Source organism: Chamaea fasciata, unplaced genomic scaffold (genome assembly GCF_029207755.1).
Source record: "Chamaea fasciata isolate MVZ Bird 193981 ecotype frontalis unplaced genomic scaffold, bChaFas1.0.hap1 SCAF_7, whole genome shotgun sequence".
NCBI classification, from domain to species: domain Eukaryota; kingdom Metazoa; phylum Chordata; class Aves; order Passeriformes; family Sylviidae; genus Chamaea; species Chamaea fasciata.
The window spans coordinates 26428359-26454379 of record NW_027094092.1 but is presented as its reverse complement, the minus strand read 5'-3'; the positions used below and the strand labels follow the sequence as shown (position 1 = coordinate 26454379).

The 26021-nt window shown below is 39.4% G+C and overlaps 1 protein-coding gene across 2 annotated transcripts; it reads right to left on the bottom strand.

Moving 5' to 3' along the window:
- Positions 1-1794: 1794 nt before the first annotated feature.
- Positions 1795-26009, bottom strand: GANC (glucosidase alpha, neutral C). Of its 2 annotated transcripts, XM_066188108.1 has the most exons (24): positions 25871-26009; positions 24697-24759; positions 23359-23467; positions 22705-22832; positions 22003-22185; positions 21139-21184; positions 19717-19783; positions 18279-18375; positions 17508-17688; positions 16502-16655; positions 15883-16118; positions 14781-14907; positions 13753-13832; positions 12748-12891; positions 12337-12433; positions 11854-11955; positions 11117-11360; positions 9396-9460; positions 8791-8867; positions 7505-7579; positions 6981-7094; positions 6339-6451; positions 4717-4820; positions 1795-3867 (listed from the first exon to the last, which is right to left on the bottom strand). In XM_066188108.1, the coding sequence occupies exons 1-24, from the start codon at positions 25897-25899 to the stop codon at positions 3758-3760; spliced, it is 2745 nt and encodes a 914-aa protein (XP_066044205.1). In that variant the 5' UTR covers positions 25900-26009; the 3' UTR covers positions 1795-3757. The 2 variants fall into 2 exon arrangements, with proteins under 2 accessions (XP_066044205.1, XP_066044204.1); XM_066188107.1 differs by having other exon boundaries at positions 24697-26009.
- Positions 26010-26021: the final 12 nt, after the last annotated feature.

Below are 26021 nucleotides of genomic sequence, written 5' to 3'. Positions count from 1 at the left end.
GACTTTGCACATGTATTTTTTTCACACAACAGTGGGATAAGGAACAAATTCACAGCCTCTGTGAGTGAAAATCAAAGTACATATTGCTTTTCTCTGTTCTTTAAAAGGTGACAATATTCATACATCAAGAAAAGCCCCGTAATACCTTGATTTTTCTTTTTTGGGAAGTCTTCAATCACAGGCTGACACCAGTTTTATTTTTGCCTAATGATATGCATTTCTGGCTCACATATACATTGCTGACCTTCTGGCCTAGGGCTATGGCATTTTCCAAAGCACTGACAGTTTGGTTTTTTTTCTCAGCCATTTGCTCAGTTTCCACATTTAAAACCAACAGTACAGCGGACAAACTCTACAGCTCATTAAATAAAACTCCCCTGGAGAAACTTTTAAAGAAGGTAATATGTAGTTGGCAAGCTTGACTAACCTCTAGGAATATTTATCATCAGTCTTTTAGGCCATTTAGGTGGCCTAAATTCTTTTGTTTTTATCACGACTGCAAGCCTTCTTGCACCAACAGGGCAATTGAAAAAGGCATTTAAGCATTTGTGAAAATAGGAATGGAATTGCTTTAGGGTGTGTTCTTCAAATGCAGAATTGATGACTTCCTCGTTACACTGAGATGCAAGGATTGCAGGTCTCATACTCGACACTACCTTGCAGGACAGCTTGGCAGAGCCACATGTCACTCTTTGCAGGATACACAAACAGTGAGATGCAAGGGGCTTTCATTGCACAGCTCAGCAAATAGCTCATTTTGCAGCCTGTGCATATGGTTTTTTCTTTTGTATTTTCCCTTCCTGCCCAGTATACCAATGCATCTCTTATATACAGAACTCTGTTTCTGGAAGAATTGTAGGAGTATGGCATTTGAGAAACTCTTTGTGGGCTGCTGGGGAGGATCATGTGAATGATTAGCAGTGGGTTTGGTTTTTGTTTTTTTTTTTGATTGGGATGGTCAGCAAGTGCCAGGGTATGACCTGCTGCTACTGCTAGAGCTAACAAATCAGCCAGTGCCTGCATATGGAACGGCAGGTGGACATGCACTTCTCACTTCTACACCAAGGTTGCTCTTCAGGTATGTTCAGTAGTTACACCATTTCTCCTTATTTCTTACTGGACAGATGAGTTTGTTATTTAGGGTTTTGGTCTTTTTTACAGGACTTGCTAGTAAACGACCAATAGTGTCTTTAAATAAACACAATTTTCCATAGAGGAGAATGGATGTGCTGTCTAATACAAACTGCAAAACAAAATCTCAGGAATTAAATCCTGTATGTGATGGAATTTACTACAAGCAGAAGTACCCAAATAGCTGACCTGTTCAGACAGTAACAATGAACTAATCTTTGGTGAACTAATCTAAAATGTTAATATAGCTATTTAATTTGTATGAAGTTTTCTCTCCAGTTGTTTTCACTAATTGAAATAAATTATTTTTTGTAAAGATATACTAAAATTTTATTTCTTCATTTATGGCATAAAGATGTGGAAAAATATATGACTTACTACAAGCAGCAATGTAAATCATATTCTTTGAAATTTATCAGATCTAAAGACACAAACTGCTAAGATTTTCAGCAACTAATTGCTACTGAAATCCACAAACGTTAGGAACTTCATACCATTGAAAATTTGACCCATGAGTACTTCCTGTGGTGCAGATATCTTACTGAGGGCCAGAAAATAAAAGCAAGTAATTCACTTTAACCAGATACCCTTGGAAGAATACTCACTAGTGATTCTTAACAGTAGAAAGAAGGTTGGAAGAAAAAGGCACGTAACTTGCTTCATTATTACTTTATTTCACTTTCCAATTTGAGAAATAGCAATTAAAACATTTTATTAAATTACCCAAGACAATAACTATATCTTGTTAGAAGCACTGCTATGCTTAAACAGAGGAAGAAAACATCAATCAAAGCTTAGAAGTTGATAGAAAAATAGGGTCAGTCTCTCTTTTCACAGATGTAAAAGATCTATTTGCTGCTGTTCTACCTGGATTAACACATTTGCATTAAGTACAACAGTATTTATGCTCCCAGCTCCTGGACTGGAGGGTCACACTATCTCCTGGAAGGTGCTGACAAAAAGCCCTGCATAATAATAAGAAAGGAAGCTAAGGGTTTGTTGGGGAACAAACTACACTTGAGTAGTCAAGAGCAGAGTACTCACAGTTTGCTCTCACACTTGCTATTCCCAGAAATCTGCCCTGCAGAGACAAACAGCAGCAGGTGGGAACGACAGGGGGGATTAGTAATGTTATGTTACCTTTAGCTGGCAAAAATGGTGACCATCCTTCTGTTTCCTACAAGTTCATTTACTGATGTTTTAAGAAAATATTTCCTTATCTTACTCAAAGAAATTAAATGAACTCAAAATCCAGAAAAACCAGAAACCCAACTAATGGCATGTTCCGGTTTGACTCAAAGCAGAACTGGTTTCAAAATAATATAGCTGACAAGTGTAGCAAATGGAAAGGGTAAACAACCCTTGTGGAGCAATGGCAGCCTGTGAAAAGAGATGCCTAATATGGAAAAGCCTGAGGGACCAGGCAGGATGTGGATGTGGAACCCAGGATCTCTGTTTTGCAAGCAAAGGAAGCATCAAAACACAGCAGTTCTGTTTGCAGAGATGGTGGGAAAAGAAGGCAAGGGAGTTAGGCTGAGTTGTAACAGAAAGGAGAAATAAGTATAAAGAGCGATGCCTGAATACAGAATTAATCCCATTCAAATTAAAATTTGCTTCATAAATGCCTAGCTCAAATCTCAGCCAGATACTAAGAAGTGACATGACTAAAACTTGTGTAAAGGAAGCCAAAACTTGGCAGGACTTGGAAGATGTGGAAAAGCATAGCTCCTTCACTGGACTGGCTTCAATCAATGATGTTCTATCATCAATGCCAATTCTTTCCTAACAGAAAAATTTTTTTTCAGGTAGTACTTACAGATGGAGGGGAGCAATAACATGGAAAATGTTGTGTGAGTATAGCTGCTATCCTAAGCCAGTACTGCACCTATGAGGACCTATGCCTTTTTGAAATCCAAGTTTCAAAGCTGGCTGTTAGGGAGCCTTCTGCACAGCCACATTCCTGTCTTCTACTATTGCACAACTGACTGGCACAAGCTATCCAACCCTCACCTCCTGTGCCTGAGCTGTTTGGAGAGCCTGCTGTTTACTTTCCTGTGCAGACCAGCTAATTTCGCAGTGTCGTAAGGACTGGAAAGCAGAAGTGTCTGTGATCACACTGGGTGACTCCTTCTGTGTTTGTTTCCAGAAGGCAGCCGGCAGGCAGAACTCTGGTGGTAACCTCTGTGTCTGTCATATCTGCTGATGCTGCTTGCTGATCTGGCCCAGATCTCCTCAAGTGCTCCAGTCTCTGAATAGTGGGATTTTCAAATGCTTACATTAAGGCATGTGCCCACAAGCCACAATCTCATCCCATCAACTCAATTTTTTATTGCAAGTGAAGGTAGAATTGAAGCTTAATGCCTAACTAAAGCTAGCCTAATGCAAATAGTATCTAGCTTATTTCCCTAAAGATAAAATCCCAGCACTATTACTTCTGCTGAACAGAAAAGTTCCTCAAGTCCAAACTAGTGCTTTAAAAAAAATTGTGAGAAATGTTAGTTTGGGTGTGCTGGTGGAAAATATGTACGTTGCTTTAATTGGATTCAAGTGAACATCTGAAGTCCTCCCAGTTTATTTCTCCTTAGCCTCTCAATGAACAGTTGCTTGGTAGAAGTTGCATCTCCTTTCAGCTGATACAGATCTCCCAGTCAGCATCAACACTCAGGGCTAAGTTTTCCAGTGTCAGCACAGAGGTCTTTGCATCATATGTGAAAACCACTTCTTTTTTTTTCCCATCTGAACAGGACAAGAGAGTTTTGTATTAAATTGAAGAAGAATCCTTCTGAAACACAGTTACACATGACTCTCTACAGTTTTAAGTTCCGACTGTCCCTGCCACTGGTGGAAAGAACTGATTAAAAATAGAAGTCAAATCTTCCCAGAACACACATAAAAATGCAGCAGAATAAGAAAGTAACTATTTCTGTTTTTCTGATCTTTCAAACTATGGAACTACTTCAGGATTTTTCTGAAAAAATAACCCTGGTTTCTGCTCAGGTGTTCCTCCAAGCACCCCTGAGGCCAGAGGCATAAAGTCCATTTCCCCATGACTCTCCAAGTGAAGGGACATGCCTGGAAAGCAGTCATAAACCCTTTCTGTAGATGCTACTGCCTATCCATATGGGATCCCTCACAACTTCTAGAGATGCCATATAGTCAGGAACTCCAGAGCTTTTGGATGAACATGGAAGCAGCAGAGTAAATCTGGGTTTGTCTGCAAGTTTCCTGTTCTAGACTAGGCAGGTTGACAGACCTGAGCAAATGGCACTTTATTTGAAGTGCCATCTCTGCTCATGTTCTGTGTAGGACAATGTTGTCTGAACGTGTTCATTCCAAACCACTTTTACTGACATATTTATCATCCTTCAAAGTCAGTGTTCTTCAGTTCTGCATGTAGTATTAGTGGTGAATAGCTGCTGGTTCCTTTCAGTAAATTCTATCCTTGATATAAAAAAAGTAGTAAACAAAACTAAACAAAGAGGCTTCCTATTCCTTTGCAGACCTGTCAGTTTGACACCTCTAGTGAATGGCAGCAGAGCAACAGAATTGCAAAAAATGGTAGTAAAACAGAAGTCAATTCATTACCCTTGGAACTGGCTGTCACAAAAGTGGGTTGCTTTCCAAATCCCAGAATAATCACCCGTTCAACTACATATGTAGTGTGGTACTGTCCGCTTTCATCTACGCAACTGAAAAAAAATTATTTCATATACATCAATTTCTTTCCATCAACAGAAGTTTAGTATCACACAAATATTATTACTTCAGTCTCAGCCTGAAAGCTTGCTATACTGGTTTCATTTCCTCTATTTACCTTTCTCTTAAAAAGAAGTAAAACTTTCTCCCATTGTCTGATTTTTTCACTGCACATCAGATTTCACAGTCAGAAGAAAAAGTTTGAGAAGCTATTTTATGGCAAAAAACATGGCTTTGAAAACCAGTAAAGTTCTGGATTTTCAGAACACAGTAGTTAAAACTCCTAAATATAAATGTAAAGCTAATTTTAACTTTTTTTCCAAGTAAGATATTTCAATCTGAGACAAAATTATGTTTAATTTTGTAACTAACTTAATTTTCATTAAAAAATCTCTAAAAAACCTGAAATCAAAATGTAACTTTTTAAATGAACAGAATGTTATATCATTCTTCTCAAAATTACTTTTTTTCCCAACTTCTAGATTTGCTAGCAATTTAGGAACATTTTTCTTTGCCATCCTGAATTTTTAAGCTTTTCAGATTTCCTATTCCAGACAAAGAGATTTGAAGTATACTTTTAACCACATTATGCAAGCTAAACTAGTTTTGCTCTGTGTTAAATTTTGTAGCTTTAGGATCAAATCCTGCATATTTTTGAAGCATGAAGGACAAAAAAATGCCTGTAGAATCACCATTTATGCACTACACAGCCCTTTGTGTAACATACCTCAATAGTAAAAGTGTTATAGTGACATATTTGGCATCTCTTTCCTTACAAGCAGCTAAGGATGTCTTTGGCTTTTAGGTTTTGTCACTGAACCTTTGCAGGTGGTGTCCCCTTGTGCCTCCTTTCAAGTGCTTTTCTTCATGCTAATATATGTGGTGAATTTGTTGATTACTTTGGGAGAGTGCAATGGTGTGGTTTTGTTCCCAGACAGAAGCACTGAATATCTCAGGTTGGAAGGGACAGGTAAGAACCAAGCCCAACTCCCTGCTCCTTGCAGGACTGCCTAAAACTAAACCACATGACTCAGATCATTGTCCAGATGTGCTTTGAACTAGAAAAGGCTCGATGCCCTGACCACTTCCCTGGGGAACATGTTCCAGTGACTGAACACCTTCTCAGAAAAGATTATGTTGGAAAACAAATCCTAGAAAATGCAAACACTCCAGGTGTTGCCTATTTGCAAATCTCCCGATTTATCTTTTTTGTCTCTCTGATAGGCTTTATTCTTTCTAATTACTTTCTTTTTATTTCTGTCAATCTGCAGAATCTCGAGTTTGACTAGACAAACAATATGAGACAGCTCAGTATGTCATGTGTTACTGCCTTCAGACTTACATAGAACACTGTTTACCTCTGCAGTTTTATGACAGATTCTGCACACTCCTGGACTTCACTAAGCAACAGATGAGACTAATACTGCTACATTTGTAAGAAGGCCTCATGAACTAGAACAGACATTTCCAGTGACAGTGTGTTGGTGGCTTTTGTCCATAATTGCTGTTACCTGGAAGAGAGAACGTTCTTGTGGAAAGTGAATTTCCGATATAGGAACTGTTTCTTGTGGAGATATTGAAATGAATGCCCATCATCTATGTAGAGCTCACCTATGGCACAGGCCTGTGAAACATACCAGATAGAGCACAAATTAACAGTAGCCTCTAGTACTGAATAATGAAACAGTCTCACTATGTTATGCTTCATATTGAAGGTGTGTGTTTATTTTTCTTTAGTGACTTGTGTCCCAGAAAGGCTCAGGCAATCCAGCTCTGATGTGCTGGACAACCTGGTTTTGTAAATTATTGCAGGTGCCATATGTCATCTCTTTATTGGCAAAGACAGTTGTAGGAAGTTCCCTCTCTGTGCCCAAGAGAAAGTTTGTGGCCTGCTCATTCTCTGCTCCTTCCTCCAAGGAAGGAGGGCTGAGAAAGGTCAGAAAAATGTTCTGCCTCTGCTGTGCTCAGATAATCATGCTTAGAGGGGACAGTAGGGGAGAGGTTTGAGTCCCCTCAAACAGCACAAGTGGAGAAGAGCCATTGAGCACTCAAATGTAGATGCCATTGTGCTGATTGAACAGGTAGCAAGGGCCTACAAAGATCAGCTGGAGTAGAAGACTTTTTTGTAAAAGTGGAACTCTATCTCAGAGTACCTCTGTGTCTAAGGCCACGTGGAGTTCATAAGAAGTGTCTATCATCCATTCAGTGGATTTTCCAGCTGTGGTCTTCAGTGGTATCACAGTGCCCCCCCGCTGGAATACAGGAATCTGCAAAAACACAAAGCCAGGGCAGAAAGGTTCCCATACTCTGATAATGTGATTTTAACAAGGACCAGAAATAACACAATTTTGCTCAAAACTTAGAAATGAACTTTTACCACAAATATATAAAGAAAATTATTCATCTAACAATGGGAACAGTAGTAACCTTCTGCATGCATATAAGCAAAATAATTTTCCTTGGAAAAGTAACCCTTGCATCACCTCACTTCACCACCAGCACACAGTAGTGCTCGATCTAACAATAACGGAGATGAGACTTTTATACAAAAACTATTTTAGATTACATTTCTACAAGGAAATTGAACTGTCACTTTTCTGATACTGAATACTGACAAAACAAAAGCTTGGGGTTTTTTTCTGCTCTATGAAAGTATCATTTTAAAATGAAAACATACATTCTCCAGTGTTATTGGGATCTTCACTGTGCCTGTATCTTCCACTCGCTTAAATTTTCTGAAATCATACCAAATCTAGAAAAAATGAAAAAAAAATGATGCAGTTACTCTCCTGCCTAACCTGTCACTAATCCAAACAGTCTATTTGATATGCAGGAGAAAGCATTTATTTTATTAAAATAAATGACCTTCTGGATGAAAATAATAAATTATCACTTCTGAAGCACAAAAATAATCGGACCTTTCCTACAGTTTAATGTAGAAATGTCTAAACAATGTCTTGTACGTCTTAAAGCATCTGAAAGTGAAAAACAATGAAACACTTCTTAAATTTTATTTTTTAAAATCTAATTCTTGACAAAAGCATATTTAGATTGAAATGAAAATTAACAACAATGCTACTAATAACAGGTGGCAAGAGACCTGCATCTGAATCTCCCATGCACCACACCTGCCAGCAGCTTAAATACTTAATACTGATTTAAGTATGCCAAGCACTCAATTGCCACAGAGATCCTGATAAAAGTATTTTCCTTAACTTTTCTGGAGAGTCTAGTCTGTTTTTCTCCTTAAACTGAGAAGAATTCTAAGTGTTCTCAGGTGCATTAGTGGAGTCACAGGGCTCTGCATGGTCTCATACACTTCCTTTTCCTGCTTACTGTCTAGAGTCTCAGGCTTTCCCTTAGCAACTATTTTCCCCAAATCATTTCCCTTCCTCCACTTCACAGCTCCTGTAGCCAAATGCTCTTTGTACAAGTTGACCACTGTGCCAGCCTGTGGATAAGTATCTTACTTCAGAGAGGAACTGCTCTCTGTACGTGTCAGTGTTTGCTATACATGTCTCAGGCTACTGAGGCTTGTCTTTGTTAAAATTTTCCCTCCCCAGATTCCCTCTGATTGCCTTTTGACCTTTCAAAAAGTTCCCTTTTTCCCCACATAAAATGACAAGTTTAACCCAAAGAGAAATACATGAAAAAAGGAAATTTACAAGGTAGGGAAGCTGTTGCATGGTGATTGATGAGACACAGCAAGTTTTGAAGGGAGATTTACACTGTAAGTGTCTTGAAATATGTGCAGCAGCTCTTGGAAAAGCAAGAAAGTAAATTTACTGTGAGCCAAGCAAGCAAGGCATGAAGATGGAAGGAAGGGTTCAGAGTGGCATAGCATACCCAGCCAAGACTTGCCACAGCAGTAGTGCTCAGCAGTTATTAGATGGGGAGCTGGAATGTTTCGGCATAAAATACTTCTTTGGGCTGAACAGTTGAGCAATTAATATACATCCTTACCTCCTCTGACCCTGGAAATAGAACTGTCACTGTCTTGGCCTCTTTCTCTGTGACTGGACACACCAACAAAGCATTTCCTGGAGAAGAACATAAACATGGCTATGATCCTCAAGGCTGCATCTCCCCAGAGCAGAATCTGTGTGCTCTGGGGTTGTCCACCTCCCACACCCATTTCAGGAGCTTGCTTGGGCATGTCATATGCTTAGGTTCACTTTCTACTGAAGAAAAAGGCCTGTGTAGTGGGCTGATGGCTGACTGACTTCAGCAGCCAGCCATAGCACAGTAAAAAGCAATCATGTTTGGGTGGTAGTTGCTTACTATTTTTGAAGCAGACTGTGATCTTAGCTGCTCCATTGAACTTGATGTTTCAGGTCAAAAGCAATCATGTTTTTTCAAAGTGACTACTGAAATACAACTGAGTTTTTGCATCTCCTATGTCCTCTATTTTCAAAGCGCTGTTGAAACTAGGTCTCTTAAACAAGTCTCAAGTTCTATATTCAATTATAATTTTTGGAAGTCTTAGGCAGCGTTTTTATGTTTTCTTTTTGTCATGAAACACCTAAAATTTTTTAACTCAAATTCTAGAGAATAAGACACCTGCTTACCCAGCATGTACTCATCTTCCACATCAAAAGTTTCCACTTTCCCTGGAAACTCTATCCAGAGACACCTGTAGAAAGGAAAGATAATGGAATTCCACTACATTTTTCCTCTCCAATCAACCTGTTCAAGTCTTTCTGGCCTTTTCAGGCTCCATTTTCTCCCTCTCTTCACAAGGCACAGTTATCAAGAATTGAAGATAGAGCAAGATCCTCTTTTGTGTCAGTGACTGGAAGTGCCCAGTACAACATGGGTTAAGACATTCCAGTATATCCATGGCCTCATTTTCTTCCCTCCTGCCTTCTTCCTTACAACCTCGCACTCCATCTACCTTCCTTCTGTCAAAGGAGAGATGAATGAGCCTCTGTGTCCCAGTCTACCAGCAATGCTGGCCCCTGATGAGCTACTCCCTGAAGCACAGTCCTTTCTGTTCTCAACAGCTCCCTGCTGCTTTGATAGAAAGTCTCCTCCTGGCCACGCCTGAAAAACCTGCACCAGAAACTCATTTTCAGTCTTTCTCAAAGGGTAGTGTAATAACCATCTGGTTATGGAACAGGAGTTGTATATTTGAAGTTTGAGAGATTATGACAACAATAGTTTGTTAAGAGAAAGGCTCTGGGTTTTCTTACAAAAAAGCCTGGCTCAACTGCTCACTCACAGGCATCCACTTGTTCACTGCAGCCCTGCTGCCTATGTGCTTGCTAATGAGACACACTTTCCATTCTGCTTGTCTCAGTGAGAAAAAATACACTTCCTCTCTAATTCTGTACCTACTGCAGCAAACTTAACACAATGGAAGTGTGATTTAATACTGTGGGCAGTTCACATGTCAAAAAAAGCTTCAAGAAAGACAGAAACCCACTGTCTATGTCAGTGCATAAAACAGGTGCATTTACACTGACATACATGCAGACAGACACTCATACTATGTCTGCAATGCAAATCATCTTCAAAATTCAATCCACTCAACCCTTGTCAAAAGGACCTTTATGTTTTTAAAACTTACAAGATGTAACTGCATAACAAAATATGAAGGTAAGAGTGTGCAAAAGAACAGTTCTACGGCAAGCATAAACACAGACTATAATTTATACCAGTGAGATTAATGACATTCATCTCTTCCTGAAAGAAATGCTGCATTTAGTTCCATGAAGGTACACTTTTAAGCGGTTAGAGAGCAACTGAACAAATAATTTATTTTCTAATTTCATTTCTGTTCTAGATTATTAAATTCTCTACTAAAAGAAACTTTATAAGGAATACTGGAAAAAATGATGAAACTATTAATATGAAATAAGATTTTGTAACAATTAACCAGTAACAAGTATTTTCATGTGAGGCAAAATGGCATTTCTAGGTCAACAAGTTCAGAGTTCATTAAGCACTGTTCTATGTACTGGTTGGACTACTACGTGATGGTCTTTATCATTATGAAAAGTTTTAAGTCCAGACTACTTTGAAAAGTTTAAAGTCTGCAATGTATTTATTGAATTAGTGTGTTCCAGGTGTCATTTGGGAAAAAGCTCAAAACATAATTTTCCTCTGAGAGCCCTAACAAAGCTTGCAGAATGCACGAAAAGAGAATTCAGTATTAGAACTTTTGTGGGTCTTTCTGCCTTTTATTAGTCAAATAAGTAACTCCAAAATTAAGAGGTGGTAATTTAACTTCCCTTCTCCAAGTAAGCTCCTGCAGGTACCCTCTAGGCCTGCTGACTCCCGCTCTTACCTCATGACGGGTTCGGCTGCCGTGTGTGCCCGATAGAACAGAGTGTATATGTAGGGCAGGAGGACGTAGCGCTCTCTAATGGCTCTCCTGATGATCTGGGTGCTCTTCTCCCCAAAGAGCCACGGTTCGCGCCGTTTGCTCTCCATGTTAGAGTGACCTCTGAAGAAGGGCTGGTAGGCTCCCGCCTGATACCAGCGAACAAGTAACTCTGGGTCTGGATCTCCAATAAACCCTCCCACATCAGCTAGACATTGCGCAGACAAATAAAAATACACAGTTTGGGAGATTGCTCTGGAAAATGTGAAGTTCTCCTCTAACAAACATTCCAAGCGTATAAATCCATGCATTTCACAGTTTGTTCGGTTTTCTGCTGTTGGGTAGGTGCTTGTCCAAATAAGAGTAAAAAACTGGTGCAACAAATTATGCTTTGAAAAAAAAATCTCAAGAGAGGTTTTGAAGGTTAAGTGAGTGACTTTCCCAGGGACAGAGGACTGTCACGGTGATGCTGTGATCAGAACACCACCTGAGGGCTGCTGCCCCAGATGGGACACAAACACTGCACAAAAGTTAGTGGAGAATGATGGTGAGAGCCAGGTTTCAGGCTTCTGAAACCAGACTAAACTGTGAAACCACCTGGAAATGCACAGGGCTGTTGAGCTTTCCACTGTCTGTGTTGAAATCTGCCTTGGGAATACAAGTTTGGTGGCACCATTTATGCACAGTGAGAAACACATTACCTCCACAGAATGAAATCCCTGCCAGGTTGATGGTAAGAAGCATTGGAATGGATATTTTCAAGTAACTCCACTCTGCCGTGTTGTCTCCAGTCCACACTGCCCCTGGAAATACCCAGTTTCAGTATTATGCAGGAAAATTGAATGTATATCTCAGTTTATGCTTGCAGTTAAAGAAAGAAGACAAGAATAATCATGAACTGCTTTGGATTTCCTGTACATTGCACCTTTTCTTTTTCTTTATACACATGAGCTCCTGAAACAGGCAATAAAAGCAGGTATTGGTTTGTCACAGGACACAGGTGGCTGTTCTACCTTTGACTCATACACACCCTGCCAGCCTTTCCTGATTTTTTTAACCACTTGCACTTTTATGAGCTTAGCACATTAGTATTTCTGAGACAGTTTCTGTCCTCTCTACAATACTATCTATCAAACTTAATAGAACAAAGCAGCAAGGAAGGCATCCAGCTAATCCTTACTTACCATACTTCTGTGATCCAGCAAAGAAAGATCGTGTGAGGACAAAAGGTCTCTCTTTTCCTGAAGAACGTCTGATGAGTCCTTCTGCAGTAGCCATTTGCTAACAATCATGAATAGAAAAGTCAGGAAGACAAACTCTTTAATTAGGGTACTTTCTACACTGTCTTATTCTTATTATAATACATGTGAACAAAAAGATTCAATAGTCACAGCCAATGTAATTTAGATTATTGTGGTAGTAAGGCACAGATGGTGTCATGTTCTTGTGACCAATCACAGTTTATTTCAAATATTGCAATGTCCAGCAGAGTTTCAGGCCTTCATGAAGGTTATAGAATACCTACTGCTGTGTCAAGTACTACATCACACATACTCTATGAGATTAACAGCTGTTTGTGTCTCCAGATACTCTACCTGGTAGAATCCATAGAGGTTGTGTACTTCCCGATGCTCCCAGTTGTTGTAGTGCACAGCATCCTTCTGCATTGTTAGTTCTGCCCCCTTGAAGACTGAAGGCTCATTCATATCATTCCATACAAAGAGGATATTAGTGGATGCCTGTGACACAGGGTTGCAATTAGATCATGACAGAGCCAATCCTGTGACTTTGAGTGTTTATCTCAAGTGGGTGTCAGGCCAGTCCTGGGTATGAGTAGAAACAGCAGCACAAAAGCAAGACTTGGTAATTACACTTCTCAGGTCACTTGAAAGCCCCCAGTCATTCATCTCATCCCTCTTAGAGGCCCTTCTAGTCAGGGTAGCAGCCTGCAAGCTCACTTGACCTTGGCAATTCTTACAAAACTCAGTAGGTACTTGCTATTCCTGCTTTCTGGTGAGGGAAAAGAGGCAGGGAAAAGACAAGTATGAAAGAGCCATGAGGAAAAATGAGAAGGACAGAGGTGAAATCTGGAGAGGAAAAGCAGCATGGGAAATATCTACTACGTATGTCTACTAGGGAAGTGATTTCAACAACTCTACTGCAAACCAGAACGTTGGAGCAGGGTGAGGGGAACTGGAGGTGTGCAGCAATGGTCACCCAGACACTTTCAGCACCAGGCAGGAAGGTCAGGATGAACTGACTGAGCTGTGAGTGCACTCCCACATCACTCCCTGTATCCTATCATGGTAGTAAAGGCTGGAATAGCAGCAGCTGTTTTAGATTATGGGTTCTTAAAATGCCTGTAGTTTGTCCCTTCTACTGCTGCAACTAAGTGTGTGTGTTCACTGGTGGCATATGGGTTCCTGACTGTCTTAGTGTAGATAAGTCCATGGAGAAAATCCTTCTGTGGTAATTCAGCTTCTCAAGGTATTTTCCTCTACACTACAGTAATAGAGCTACAAAGGCCAACAACTTGCTTATCTTCTCTCTTCATTTTCAGGCTTTCTGGGATATGTAGATCAGAGCAAACGAATACAAACCTTGTATGTTTTGAAGGCAAACTGATCTGCATACCATTTTCGCACTTCAGGATTGGTGAAATCCAGGTAACAAGAGGAACCTGTGGATGTGGGAGATCCCAACTATTCACCTGATTTTAAGAACATTGTCTTTGCACCTAAATACAATGGCCTAAATCTACAATGGTTTCCAGAGGCAGCAATAGGCATAGGCATTTTTTCTGAAATTAAAGCTCAAGAACCAATTCCAGGCTGACTTGGAATTCAGTACACCCCTTTCCACGTTGTTAAAGTCAACACACTAGGATTTAGAAGGTCTGAAGCTCAGCACCATTTAAGCACGATTGCTAGCAGTTTGAAATATGTTCACATGTGAACAAGTAGTCAGGGAAAGACAACATTGCCAATACTCTGAGCTCAAACAGAAAAGTGTCACTGAGAAGCTGAATAACTACATCCTGCCATGCTACTAGAAGTTGCAATATGTCCTTGATTTTTCTCATAATCATTCCTGTGCCAGGATTGTGGGCTTCCTGTCTGTAAAGAAGGGAGACAACCTCCTTTGGTTCTTTGCAAGGAGATGATCTCATGAAACATAATATGTCAAATCACTATATTTCTATTGAATCAAAGTCTTCAGGATCAGGAATCACTAAATTTCATCTAGCCTGCATAAGCTGTGCTCACTGCAACAGACGAGACTGCACTTCTGTGTCCAGAACAAGTTGGGAAGAGGAATGGTGCCCTAGGGTGACACCTGTTCTCATCAATAAATCCAACTCTTTTACTTCTTGGCACTGGCACTATCAGCAGATCCAATAGATATAGCAGAGGCAGTCTAGACAGCTGAGGAAATCAGGACATGATTATACCAACCCCCCTATTGTTACAAATTATATTAATTTTTAATTATTATAATAATTATTAATATTTAAAACAAATGCAAGGAATATAAGAATTTAATTCTGCTTTCATGGATCCCAATTAAACAATTCTGCAAAATTTTAAAAATAAACAGTTTAAAATATAAAGACAGAGTGATTTTTTACCTGGCCAAGAGATGCCCTCAAAATCTTTCCCATTTCTGTCTTTCACAAAATATCCCTTTTCTTTTGCTTGTGCATACAGGGTATACGAGGGATCAACCTTAATATGAGGATCTATGATGACCACAAGCTGCCAGGGTAAGAAAATAAAGCATACCATTAACATCAGTTGTACTGAATTAAACAGTAAAAGTTCATATTTGATAAAAGGCAGAAAATGACTTCATCTCAGGTAAAGAAGAGACTTGTGTCCCTAGTTTTAAAAAGAAGTTACCAGGTTTTTTATATACTGTGTTAGACATATGTACAGGACCATAATTTAGAAGGTGTGCATGAACTCACCTCACTGAAATAAATGACAAAACCCATTGTAAAAGAGAAAAGCAAGTACCACAACCCCTAAAAACACTACGTTTAATTCACTGCTGTATTCTGTGAATGGGAAAATATCTGACTTCTGTTTTCACGGGCCTGCTTAAAATCATATGCCTTAAGACATTTAAATTCATTTTAGCTTATGTAGCATACAACAGCAACAGGTACTGTATTCTGCAGCCACACTCTGCTGCTTTGCTGCACAGCTGAGAAAGTACTATAGCTCCAATTGAGAGATTACAAAACTTGAATGCTATTTCAACAATTCCCTTTTCATTGACTTTTGGGAAAGATCAAGCATTAAGCAATTCTACAACTCGGTAATTCCAAGGAAAATATTTTAGCTATAAAAGCAGAAATACAGAAACACAAAGAAAAGCTGAAGCAACCACAGAAACTATCAATGGTGAAAGCTCATGTTAAGAAGCAAAATTTTCTGCTGTGTTCATCAATGACAGCACCAAGCTGCTTCTGAAAAATGGAGTTTCACATGGGTCAAATTTAGCTGGATGGTCAGGATACAGAACAAACTACTAAATAATAAAATGGTATGAAGAACTGAATTAAACAAGATAGCTTGCATGCTGGAAATATCACCAGATGGCAACACAGTCTACTTTATTCTGTTGTAGCTCACCTGCTTCCAGTATCTGAAGTACCCTGCTTAAAGCTAGATTGGGTAATTCACACCACAGAGAAATCTTTTCTTTCTTCTTGCAATATTATTTACCTTGCGTTTTTTCTTCCTGAGATGTTCTTGCATCTTTCTGGGGTTCTGGAATTTCTGTTTGTCCCAAGTAAAATACCTCTTGCCATCTGTGTGCTCTATATCCAGCCATATGGCATCATAAGGAATGTCATGTGCATCAAAGCCAGCATCCACTGCCTTGACATCTTGCTCATCCTCGTAATTCCACCTGCACTGATGGTAGCCCAGAGAAAAAAGTGGGGGCAAGGCTTGAGTGCCTAGAAAGAGTATATGAATGAAGATAAAAGTGTCAATAAATTCAGTCTTTCCACATTGTAAGGTGGCCTATTTTGATAGTGACTGGCAGTTCTAGCCCCCTGCGTTTCACCTTTTCATCTAAGGGTGCAGTTTCAGATAGCAGTGATTATGCTGGCTTCTCAATTAAAGGCAAGTTTGACCAGCTGTGAACACTATGGGAAACAAGGGTAGAGACCTGCCTTCGCAAAGCATGAGCCTTTGATCTATACACTGCAGTTTGGAAACAACTGGCCTCCTGCACACAATGGGCTAGGTAAATATTGACCCACTCTTGGGTACAGCATGCTCCTCAGAGAATCTCCCGGGTAAGAGCCATTCTGACTCCAATTATGTGAGCTAGTACCTGTCAGTTGTGCAAACTGCTTGAAGATATCAAATGCAGTGGGTCCCATCAGCAGAAAAACATCAATTATTCCACTTTCTGACATCCAGCGTACGTCAGTTAGAGGCACTGCTCTCTGCTTAGCAGTCTCTGCAGCAGATCTGGATGGAGTGTGCTTAGAAGGAAAATAAAGTAAACCTGAATCTCTCTCTATCAAACTTCTATTCCATGAAATAGGAATAGCAAATAGGGAAACACACATTCAAAATTCACTAACACATACCTGGCAAGTATTAGGTATACACACTGAATGTTTCTTATAAATCCTTCACAAATCCTTTACCTTGCACACAATTATACAGAATAATAGGTTATGAGATAAAATGGGTAATGAGAGGCAAAATAATTAAAGCATTTCCATAATTAAAGACCATGAATTTTCTGTAGGATCTTTGAGTAATATCCATATTGTAAGTTAAAAAAAAATTTAACCACATAATGCAGTGCTGGAAAAGCAAGATTTGCTTTTTTGTCATAGTTTCAATTTTAACAGAATTCATATGTTCGTGTTTCAAGAGCGAGTTCCTTTCCTGAACTTTTTATGTTTCTTTGGGTCAATTACATTCCACAGAAGAATGAGCCTGCTAAGCAGAAATCTGTGGCAATTCCAAGAATTTAAACACTTATAAAAATTTCTCAAATCCAAGTGATTGTCAAGAATTCTGTCCACCATTTTTTCTGCCTTCTACATCCATCTGTGTAGATTTTTTCTGTGTATTTTCTCCCGGCCTCCTCCTGTAGTCCGGTTAAGATACAAGATCTGTTACTTGACTCTTGAAAGGAGTAATCTCTTTGTTCTTTTAGTTTAATACAACAAATTTAGCAATAGAGAGGACAGGAGGAAGAGACTGACAATTTTTCATTAGTGAGCAAAAGATAAATCTCCTAAGGTGTTATATTTCTGTTGGCCCTGTCCTGAAAAGTTTTCTTTTGTTATTTAATTCTAAGGAAAGGGAACAACTCTCACCTCAGCTACTGCCTTTGTAGTAATATCCACCAGTGTTTCTGAAGAGTTCAGCCAGAAGATCCCTGAAGTTCTGTTAGGCTTGTGTGCTAAGAGAAGGGGTACTGAACCATAAATGCCTATTTTGTCATGTATCTTGTGGCCAAAAATATCCAAATTATAAAGCCGGTAGGCATCACCATCACTAGGACAAACAAACAGATGTCTTTGTTACATGTAAGCATCTCGCACTAGGCTAGTTTTAACTCTACTGCCGTCCCACTAAACCTGGTGAATACTCAGTGAGTGCTCGGTGTTCTGGTCTTTTGTTTAGCATCCAGAGCTGAAATATGGACTGCCTAGATTACTGCTTCTTTGCTTTGGTCCTTGCTATCTGAAGGAAATAAGATTTTTGCTGCCAGTGAGGCTACTGTGTATCTGCTTTAAATCCTAAAATACTATTTCTGAACTCTCCCATCCTCCCATAGAATTGCTCTTTTATGAGTTCTGCTAAAACATGACCAATCCTGCAAGTCAGAAAAAAGCTGCATGGAAAACTGGGAGAGAACAGAAAGGGCCATTCATGAAATTGCACACTCGGGAAAGCAGAACACCTTACTCCACATGGATAGGGGCTACAATTCAGTTTGCCGTATCATTAGGCTAAAATATACACTATATGATATACATATGTCAAGTTCTCATCTGCATTAAATTATTAATGTTATAGGTCTCTCTTAAAAAAAAAAAAAAGACATTGCATTCACTAGCAATATGACACCTTGACACCTTTACCTGGTGTTTTTGAGAAGAAGTGTTTCTGTGTGTTGTGGTATTCCATAAACATGGTCATATCCATGCAAAGAGAAGTCCATGCCTACAGAAGTAGGACCTGTGGAAATAATATTAAATGATGAGAACAGAGAGTTCTTAGGCTTATCTGAAAGGAATAAAGCAGAGCAATCTAAGGGGATAAACCAAAAGAAAATAGGTTTTAATGTTTCAATAGTTAACTCTTTCATGCTTCCTTCCAACTTCCACTTCCATTATTACTTCTGTTCCATAGAGGTAATGTTTGAAACAGATTTTATTGTATTGTATTTCTTCTGATTTTGAACTTCTTAGCAAGATAAAATTAAACACTTTAACAGAAAAAAACCCCCCAAATCCATGTAATCACGGATCACCTCTTTATTTGGCAGTGGAACTACTTAAAATTATCTCCTGTTTCCATCCCAGTACCTACAAGACAAACTCTGCAGCACAGTGGACTTCTGAATTATCTGTTTCCCACTGTCACACTACTGAATCCAGAGCAACTGTTGGCACACAATCAGAGATCCTGCAGACTGATAAGCAGCGGCTTCAGGATCAGAATCTGACCATATGGACTTCATTTCTTTGACACAGAAAACAGAAAAATATGATGCTGGCCTAAGACTTGAGAAATAGCATGAAAAACAAGGGCAACAGCTTCCTGCCCTCTGTGTCTTGACTGAGGAACTGAGAACTTGACTGTGAACTGAGGAAGTTTCTGTCACCAAAAGAAATTGGTTTCAGAGTTCCCTCTTCCTGCTGCAGCTGCCTGGTAGTGCTGGTTGCTATAAAAGTCTGCTTGATAATAGTAATGGACAAAGCTAACCAACTTTATTAATATAGAATACAATGGGATGAACAGCAGATCATCCTATATTTTGGTAATTTGTAATTTAAATTGTATTTGAGCTACTGATCTCATGTGTCGATAATCTCCATCTTTATCACTTAAGATTGCTCAGTATTTCCCTTTTTAGTCCATACTTCAAAAAAGTTTCTTTGTAACAATTATTAATGCTTAAATATCATGATTTCTGATATGCCATGAGAATAAACTACAGGTGAAGTCAATGCTATGTACTAATACTAAAAAAGGAAAAGAAATAGGAAATAATATATTATGTATAATACATACATGTAAAGTCAGACAATGCAGATAATGCTGTGTCAGAAATGGCATACAGTGAGTTGATGAAATGGGTCACATTTAATGTGCTCCCTCTTAAATAGAGATCCAATGAATATTTGCAGAGTTTTGGCCCAATTGCTACCCATCGCTGACATCTAAAAGTTAAGCCAACTGAAAAGCAGGAGTGGGACATTGATAAGCATTAAGCAGCTAAACAGAAAGCAGACAGAAATATGATGGGTATATATAAAACAGTAAAGCTGTTTCCAGACCTAGACTGATACTTACCATGAGCTTTGATGTCTAAGAAACTGCCAAATTTCTCTTGCCAGAGACCTAGATCCTCCTGTTTTTCCTATACAAACAGAAATAGCTAAGCCTAGCAAGTGAAACTGCTCATATCATGAATTTCTGAGAAAAGTATGTTTATTCACACGAGATTTATACTGCGCTTTTTTCCCCCCCACATATGGCTAATGTAAATAAATCAAAAACACAAGTCAGATTCAGCTCCAGGAATTTACACTGAAGAACTGAGGTGCACATGTTGTACACAAGCAGTCTGCTACAGCATAAAAGTAATATCTGAGGTCTAGGATAGAATCACAGAATGACAGACTAGCCCAGTTTGGAAGGGACCTCAAAAGATCACCTAGTCCACCCTTTAATGGTAAAGGGAGCCTTGGTAAGATTATCTAGCAGCCTGTCCAAACAAATCTTGAAAACCTCCCATGATAGGGACCATGCCACATCCCTGGGAAGGTTGTTCCAGTGAGTGATTATTCTCACTGTGAAAAATGTGTTTCTCCTTGAGGTTGAATAAATGTATTAAATACATGGGTAGAACCAAACCGAAAAAAACCATACAAACAGAAACCAACCCACTCCCCCAAACAATAAAGGTCGGCCAACAGAAGAAGGTCTTCAGACACTCTGGAGTGTCTGTAACTGATACTTTTAAACTCTTTATGTCCTACAATTCATTGTCATAGAATTTACAATTCTTGCAGCGTCAGCCCTAGTTTTCTTTTCTACATTCATCCCACAATAAGTGGACATGGCCTCTTGCAGCTGTGTGACTTCCCTGGCAGAAATCAGAGCTCAAACATAAGTATGCTGAAGGCAGCACAGCTTCTGCCATTTATAACAGGATAGCAGAGTAAGCAGCCATCTGCTCTGCTGGAGGCTAAAATTATATCACAGACACAGCTCAGCCTCCTGGGGAAACTGCTATGTACCTCTATGCACTGCCAGGACCTGGTCTATTTTAAGAGAGAATATTAAGCCTGAATGTATGTGGAGATATATTTTTTGACTGTTATAAAAAAGATCTTGTTCTTTTGAAATTCTCGTTGCGATGAAATTCTCTTTGGAATTTGAAAATGACAAATATCACCACAAAACTCCCTTTTACACATCTACTCCAGATCAAATAAGAGAACAAAAGAGAAATAAAATAGTAATAAAAAGGCTACAGAAAAAAAAACATTTTTGTGCTAACTCTATGTGACTGATGCCTTCTACAGACATGGTAAAACACATAAACCTTCATTCAACTATGAATTTGTAAAATATCTCACTATGTTATACCAGGTCCTTTTTGAAAGTGGTTAGACTGTATTTTTTAACATACTATAGGGCAAAATGAACATGCAATTTAATTTTCTTTTACAAAATAGTCCTGCTGGAATTGCAGTAAGCATGGGTTACCTTAGAGGAATCACTTGCTGCCTCCTCATTTTGTGCTGTAGGTGTTCTAGTGAAAACAAATACATAGAGATAATCAGTTTATTGTTAACATAAGCAAGGATTTCAAACAGAAACTTAAAATAGCACTGTGCATTGCTTTATCCATTATGTAACACTTTTGGTGCAAACTTGCAAGTTATTTTAATATTTAATGCCTTAAAACAACCTTCACTCAATACCTCAGTTAAGTTGACTTTTTGGCCTTTCATGTTTATTTTTATCTGCATCAGCATGTTACCTGCCCACAAGATCCTCACTTCTTTATCATTCTGCTCAGGGCTCTCTGCTAATTTCAATGTTTAAAACGATGCTCCACAAGAGAGACACTTCCTATGTCCATTTTTCAATCATGACATGTCCTACACCGAGGTTTCTCAACCTTCCAGCACTCTGTAGTGTGATTAACCTATGGCATCTTGCAACTAGATGGCACATTGCTAGCTGAACAAAACATGACTTCTAGTGAATAACACTTACTTAAAGAGTACATTTAGTGAGAAAAAAAATGAAACTAATTACCTCATCATACTACCATCACTCATTCCCAAGAAAGACAAGGGGTACCAGGATAATTTAGTGTTTTGCAGAATTTGCCATTAAATAAGGTTAGCATTCTGCACATGGCTGCTGCAAGGGATTAAAGCAGTCTGCAGCTAACTGATCTGGGATTTGTTTGTTAAGACTTCCCTTCCTATTTACTGTACTTAGGAAGTAAAAGAGAAGTCATGTTTTAATGCTTAAGAGCTTTCAGAAATTGCAATTGCATAGAATTTATCTTCAGCTAAAGTACAACTAGTATATACAATGATGTGATAGATGCTGTACCTGTCACTGGAAGGTGGTTGTAGGTGCTCAAAATACAACAACCCATTGGAATTCAGGCTCATAACAGTCTCACCCTTGGACTGCAGTTCAACTTGGAAGGGATTTGCTGTGACTTGAAGTTTGTAGTCTTCATTAACACTTGACAGTACCAAAATACCTGCCTCCTTGTGGGATATGAACAGTCTGGCAAATGAAAACAATAGCAGCTTTTTATGTATCAGCAGCACATGAAATCCACTGTAACTAAATAACAATTGATACAAAAGATGGGCTAAGAATATCTGCATACATTACACAAACCTCAAGGCCAATGTTGAGCCAAAGAAGGCCAGAAATACATGCCGTGCTCAGGGTTCACTGCATAGTGCAAAAAGCGGCTACAGAACTGCCATGAAGACTATGCAGAGCCTGCCATTCCTTTCACATTAACAGGTAATGCCTTAGGTAAAAACTTTGCACAGTAATAAGTAGGCTATTTTCTGATTGGGTCAAACAGCCTCAGGTTTCTTATGTGTATGATAAAACTTTCTCCTAGGCATTTAACGTGAATTTTTGAAAGTAAATTAACCACATGCATTTTTCTTTTCTCTTCCTGTAATAACTTTTTATTGTAGAGAGACAACTGTACTGTAATATAAAGGAGGAAGCTGTGTAAGATATTAACATGTTAAATCATCATCACTTAAATCGCCCCTCACTTACCTCTGGGTGGTAGGTTCCTTTATAAGAACATCAGGAACTTCATATCTTGCCCTGAGAGGAGATGCCTCATTGATTTTAAGCCTGAAAATATTGCCTTCTATTTCATAAATTTCTACTTGTAGAAGAACCTGTGAGCAAACAAACAGATAAACTTGTAAGGGTAAAAATTACTTATTTTTAACACAGCATCACGAAACACCATCTGGAAAAAACCAAAACATGCCCATTTTCTCATTTAATGCTCTCTAGCATTCTTGAGAGTAAAAATCATCATACATATGAATTTACACCAGCTAATTCTACTTCAGCCCTTTGAAAAAGCAATGCCTTTTAAGTGAACTCTGTATCTTACAACATCTGATATCTAGCATTACAGAAAAAAAGCTTGTTTTTCAAAATAGTGGAGAAAACTCTGAATTAAAAATACTTTTCAGATAAAAAGTGTTCTATTCAGAACGCTCTTTTTTTTTGTAAAGCCACTAATTTTTTTTAAGTTAAATGCTGATTAGTAAGGACATATTTAGGGGGATAGTTTGCATTATCTCTCAAATATCTATCACTGAAGAATCTCAAAACCTGCAAATACTATCAGTATTGTTGACAATATTCACTGCTCTTTCTGTAAGCCCCCTCCTATGCTATGTGGTATCTCACCTTATTCTCCTCATGAATGATTTGGAATTTGACATTCTCATCACTTAATGTGACTGAATCCAACAACACTCGATACAAGGATTTTCCAGGATGTAGAAGTTTCTGACGCCTGTCAAGAGAGGGAATTATTTTTGGTCTCCCCAGTTCTTGTAGCTTATATCATACAGAGGGACATAATATTGTTAGAAATGTTTACTTAATAATTTTGTATTGAATTTTTTCAAATACAACTATTAGCATTTCAAGTCAAGAGGAAAAAGAAGGAATATAGTTATGAGCACACCAAAATGCTTACGAATGAGATGTTAGAGGGGTTCAGGGGTTCAGCCATCACCACTCCATATGGTTTTTTATAACAATAATAGTCTTAATTCAGGTGTCCAGTTCTTAGCTGTACAGTTACATTCTTTCATTTATCCCTGAAGTTTCAGTTAAATAATCTGTTTTTCATTTTCTGTCAATATTCCTGTAACTCCCCAATGAACACCTTCTACATTCTGGGGTGATGAAACAGCGTGTGTTGTAATTTGTAACCTCCAAATATGCACCAAGGAAATTGTTTCTCAATAAGTCTGATGACTACAGAATTTTGACTATAGCTTTTGGCCCTGATAATGTTTTTAGGTCAGAGATCCTTAAATAAAGGCTCTTTCAACTGTTTGTAGAATTCTCCATGCCAAGCCCAGGTTTCATGAACTATTTGAAGATAAGTATCTTGGAGGCTACTTTAAAGACAAACTTTTTAATTAATAAACCAAATATGTCACTGACTAACTGGTGTAACAATGGACACTCATTTCGTCCAGACAGCAGAGGAAAGAACACAGTGGAGGGAAGAAAAAGGTCGAGAGCACATTAGAAATGGGATGAGAAATATGACAGCATAAGGTTAGCTTTAAGAGACGAGTGAGCTAGAATTTAGATTTGACACTGAATTCTGGCCAAAGTACTTGCTCAACAGGACTGTAATCACACATGCTACTGTCACAGACTGTCCATTGAGTGTTCTGCTGCTTTGAACTACAGATAGTCAAGAAATATCTACGTCAGGAGAACAACCTGCATCTGAGTGCATTTATAATTAAAATATTTCTGGGGCTTTGTCAGATGAGAGGACTGATCCTTCTGAACTTTAACAGAAGACATTCTGGGTGTAAGACTACACATTTTAAAGTCTGCTGATTATTGCTTGCTGATAGGTAATTACAATGCTCACCTTTGAAAGATAAATCCTGAAAGCAGCAGACTTGCTGTGATTAGAAGTCAATGCATAACTACTTCCTATATATTTTACTATTAGTAGTTTAAAAATAACCACCACACTGCAATTCTCCATACCTGTAAAAAGCAATCTGGTTGTATTTCTTAAAGTTGCTTTTGTCCACAGCCTCATCTTGGACACTAGGAAGGCAGATAAAGAAATGTTTAAACATGTCCATCAAACACCTGCTGAATGGTAAGATGATGGGGGATCCTTTTCAAGAGTGGTCAGGATTAAAGACAGTGCAGAAAACTCTGCAGAAAACATAAAATGTGACGGATCTTGAACTACTGTGTTTAGATATGGGAAGAGTTTCTTACACGTTTAGTTTCATGCTGAACGATTTCCTTTAAAACTCTGAAATTTTGAGAAATGATTGCGTCTATGACTAACACAGCTGAATTTCAGAATAGCTGAATTCTTACGGGTTTGCATTTTGAAGCCAGACCTCCTTCTGTTGTTACAGTAATTATTATTTTCAGTAATAAGAATGGAGAAACGGGGAGGACTGGCAGAAAAGAAGAAAACCAGCACCGTTTTCTTCCACTTCCACTAGGACGGACAAAGGAGGGAGGCTTCCGATGGTCCTGCTGACAGCTGTATGTTATCTTTAGGCTTGAAGTAACTTTTAGATTTATTAGATAACAGTAAGTTTTTTATTTGCGTGAAAGAAAATGAGCTGCCAATAGTGTCCATCATCAAAATGTTTCCCAGATCATGCTGGGTTCAGACACAGATGGAAGGGAATAAGGTATTATTTCTGGCAGATAAGTCACTGATGCTTAGGGAATACTTATTAATTACATAGATGCAACACAGGAAACGCAGACGGCACCCACTGAGGCTCAGTCACACTTACAAGTCCTGGATTATTATTTGAGATCTCACAGTGAGCGTATATTTAGATCACTCAGCCCTTCCCATTTTTGCTTGAAGACAGGAACGTCCTTTCGGGTTTTGCTCCAAGTTCGCGTGCCTCTGTCGGCGCACCGAACACGGTGCAGCCCGAACTAGCCCCGGCGCTGTGGATCCGCTCGCTGCCCGGCTCCGCCGCGGGAAGGCTGCGCCCGGGCAGGGCGGCGAGGACAGCACGGGCACGGCCGCGCACGCCCGCCTCTAGCCCCGACCCGCTGGATGGGGCCGGGTCCGCACTCGGCGCTCTCCGCGGAAACCGGTGGAGCCACCCCGGCAACAGCGGGAGCGAGCAGACGGCCGGCCGAGGGCCGAGGACCGTCCCCCAGGCTGCGTTACCTGACTCCCCCCGGCGTCCCCGCCTCCATGGCGGAGCTGCCCCGAGCGACCCCCGCCGAGAGAAGGGGTGGTGAACCGCCGCGCTAGCCGGGGAACGCCGCGGGCCTCAAGCGCCACCGGGCCGGCGAGTGACAGCCGGGGGCGGTGACAT

Excerpts from the sequence above, each read along its gene's own strand:
- GANC (XM_066188107.1), bottom strand. The coding sequence starts at position 24,797 with ATGGACATGTTTAAACATTTCTTTATCTGCCTTCCTAGTGTCCAAGAT. Across the intron at positions 12,434-12,747 it reads ACCTCTATGGATTCTACCAG|CAAATGGCTACTGCAGAAGG; the intron begins GTAGAGTATCTG and ends CATGATTGTTAG. Across the intron at positions 9,461-11,116 it reads GCAGCCGAACCCGTCATGAG|GTGTCTCTGGATAGAGTTTC; the intron begins GTAAGAGCGGGA and ends TCCTTTCTACAG.